The 3,046-nt window shown below is 47.4% G+C and overlaps 1 protein-coding gene across 1 annotated transcript; it reads left to right on the forward strand.

Moving 5' to 3' along the window:
- Nucleotides 1-541: 541 nt before the first annotated feature.
- Nucleotides 542-1,128, forward strand: LOC145401038 (Y-box-binding protein 1-like). Its single transcript, XM_080273415.1, has 2 exons — nucleotides 542-883; nucleotides 997-1,128. The coding sequence occupies exons 1-2, from the start codon at nucleotides 542-544 to the stop codon at nucleotides 1,126-1,128; spliced, it is 474 nt and encodes a 157-aa protein (XP_080129541.1).
- Nucleotides 1,129-3,046: the final 1,918 nt, after the last annotated feature.

The raw sequence follows: 3,046 nt of genomic DNA on the forward strand, positions 1-3,046 counted from the left end.
AAAGATATTATGCCGTGATAGTAGTAGTAGTAGTAGTAGCAGTAGTATCAGAAGTAGTAGTAGTAGTAGTACTGTAGTACTGTAGTAGTAGTAGTAATAGTAGTAGTAGTAGTAGTAATAGCAGTAGTAGTAGTAGTAGTAGTAGTAGTAGTAGTAGTAGTAGTAGTAATAGCAATAGTAATAGTAGTAGTAGTAGTAGTAGTAGTAGTGGTGGTGGTAGTAGTAGTAGTAGTAGTAGTCCCAAACTCATCCGAAATGTGTACCCAGAGGACTGCTGTTGCCCCTCTCCTGCAGCACACTTTCCTTTCAGGGGATAGTGTGGTGATCCTGACCAACCAGTACTCCCACCATACACTCGCATGCTACCAACGGTCACGTGTGTGTACTTGTTCAGGTATTTTGTTACATATCTGGAAAAACTTGAGTATCGAGTCACGGAGCAATGAGGTTATGTGGGTATGAGAACCTTTGAGACTTGGAATCTTGTGTATGAAAGGGCGACAGGAGATGCAGAGAGAGAGAGAGAGAGAGAGAGACTACGATGGAGGTCAGATCGCCTGCAACTGCCTGCGAGCAGTTGACGGGGGCAAACAGCAGACCACAGACAAAGATCATGGGGATCATGGTTTGGTTTAATGTCAGGGCGGGGTACGGCTTCATCAAGCACCTGGATATTGGCGCTAATGTTTTCGTGCACTGCCAGGCTGTCATTAAACCAAATCCATGGCCTCTCCAACGCTCCCTTAGGGATGGTGAGACGGTCAAGTTTAGTCTCTTTGAGACTCCAAAGGGTTCTGAGACTCAGGAAGTTACTGGGCCGGGAGGCATTGCCATGCAGGGTTGTGCCCATGTATGGCGGCATCTCACAGCCCGGAGACGCCAGGTCAGGGGTCATGGGAGTACTGTGGAGATAAGCACCATCATGGAAATGTGCACTGCGATGGTGAAGCCCTTTTCTGGGGTGATAAGGGGGCTTTACACATTCTCCTCCCCAAGATCTTTGAGGAGAACGGGCTGCCTCATCTTGCCATCCTCGAGTGCTTCGTCTGCGACTTACATTCAACCCATTGCCACCGGGATAGTCAGGCCCGGCAGCTGCGACCTGCTGCCTCCCACACAACACCATAGAAGAGGCTATGGCTTAAGGCTTCCCTTAATAGGACGACTTTCCAATCGATTACTGACCCAGCTCCGGACATGGCCATGATCAAGACTGCTGCCGATGTACACCAACCGTCGTCAGTGACTGAGGAGGGGTGGGACTCTTCTGATTCTGTCTCCATGCCCGAGGATGTGTCAACCGGTTCCTTGGCCGTGGAGGAAGTCGATGAGTCCTCCCCTCCTCAGGCAGAGGAGGGCAGCCCATCTTACCCTCTTATCATGGACACTAAGGATCGGCTAGATGTGCCCTCCTGCCATCACCTCCTGACACTTGATGCTCACACTCGGTTGTACCAGCTTGGAGCCACGACTTTCTCTACCTTGTGTAATCTGCTGCAGGTGGCCTACCAGAGAGGGAATTCCACCCATTCTGACTGTCAGGAGGGAAGAGTTCGTCTAGTCGATCTATGAGCATTTTATTTTATGCTGCCTCCACGCCTTGCCCCCTAGACTGGCTGCCTCATGCCCAGCAAGTGAGATGCTGCTGTGTGTTTGGCTTTTAGCCATCTTTGGCCTAATGCCCCTCATCATGGGCAATGGCCATTGTCCCAAAATTTAAAAAATAAAAATAAAAAGCAGTGAGGGGACTTTGATGCATGGTTGCATGGAGTGCAGACATATTTTGCTGAGCTCTTCTCTAACTTTCAGGGCTACCCCACTGGCATCATTTTTTTTTTTTTCATCCATTTGGTAACTTTGGGCTAACTAGTTCCTTATATTCCTCCTCTCCCTCATAGCTTGGTACATTGAGTGTCTGTACCTTTTTACTGAGCTTGCTTTTGCTTACTTGCCTCTGGAGAATCCCCCCCTACTGATCGCCCTGGAGTGTGAATTAACACAAACACGAACTCTCATGAGTGGTTTGAGAGGGCTATCTCATACTTAAGTGTTTCACCCTGGGTAGATTGTCCCTTGCTCGTTTTTTTTTCTTTCTTCCCACTTTCCCCGTTAGAGGGAAGTGGTTACTATGGTTGACGCCACTGCTGCCTACCTCCCACGTCAGGAGGGAAGGTGGTCCTAACCGACCCCTGACTGTCTCACTGACTGACATAGGGAACTTCTGCTCCCAGACTCGAGTCCCACTTGACATTCCTGTACATAATGCTTCCTATGTGCTACTGCATGCAGTTGGTTCTATGTCATTGGCTAGTTTCAACCCTTATCTTATCAAGAAAGTAATTGACGGCTGTGCTGGTGAAGTTAAACAAATTAAAAAAAAAAACTTCCTTCTGGAGATCTTATTAAGACACTAAATTCAAACCAAGTTACAGATTTGCTCAATCTAATTAAGTTTCATTGCTACGATGTTGTGCCAAGGATCCTTCATTCCATGAATTCCTGTAATGGAGTTATCACTTGCAGGGACCTCATGGTAATGGATGCTGAGAAACTGTATTTGAACTTACTGGACAAGATGTTACTGATGCTTGATTTATTGCCAGATTTATGGAAGGCATCAGGAAGAAGATTGCTACTATTGTTTTAACTTTTGGCAGGGCCACACTTCCCTCGAGTGTCAAAGTTGGATACAAAATTCTAAATGTCAGACCTTACATCCCCAATCTCCTCCGATGCTCTAAATGCCAGATTTATAGGCATACACACAAAGATTGTTGGGCTTCCCAATCGGTCTGTGGGAAGTGTGCAACTTAGGGTCATGATGCTGAACACTACATCTGAGACTGTCAGCTGCTTTCACTGCAAGGGTGCTCACTCCACTTCCTCGAGGGATTGTCCCAACTGGAAGGAGGAGAAAGAGGTCTGCACGGTGAAGTCGACCGAGGGCGTCTCTTACTTCGAAGCAAGCAAGAAGGTGAAGGAGTTGCATGCAACTCCCACACCAACCATGTCTTATGCTTCGATGATGTTCTTTCCTGTGATGTGC

Source organism: Coenobita brevimanus, chromosome 54 (assembly GCF_032717465.1).
Source record: "Coenobita brevimanus isolate Jiangsu-jjx chromosome 54, ASM3271746v2, whole genome shotgun sequence".
Classification (NCBI taxonomy): Eukaryota; Metazoa; Arthropoda; class Malacostraca; order Decapoda; family Coenobitidae; genus Coenobita; species Coenobita brevimanus.

Coding starts and splice junctions, on each gene's coding strand:
- LOC145401038 (XM_080273415.1), top strand. CDS start 542: ATGGAGGTCAGATCGCCTGCAACTGCCTGCGAGCAGTTGACGGGGGCA. Junction 884..996: donor TCACAGCCCGGAGACGCCAG/GTCAGGGGTCAT, acceptor CTCCTCCCCAAG/ATCTTTGAGGAGAACGGGCT.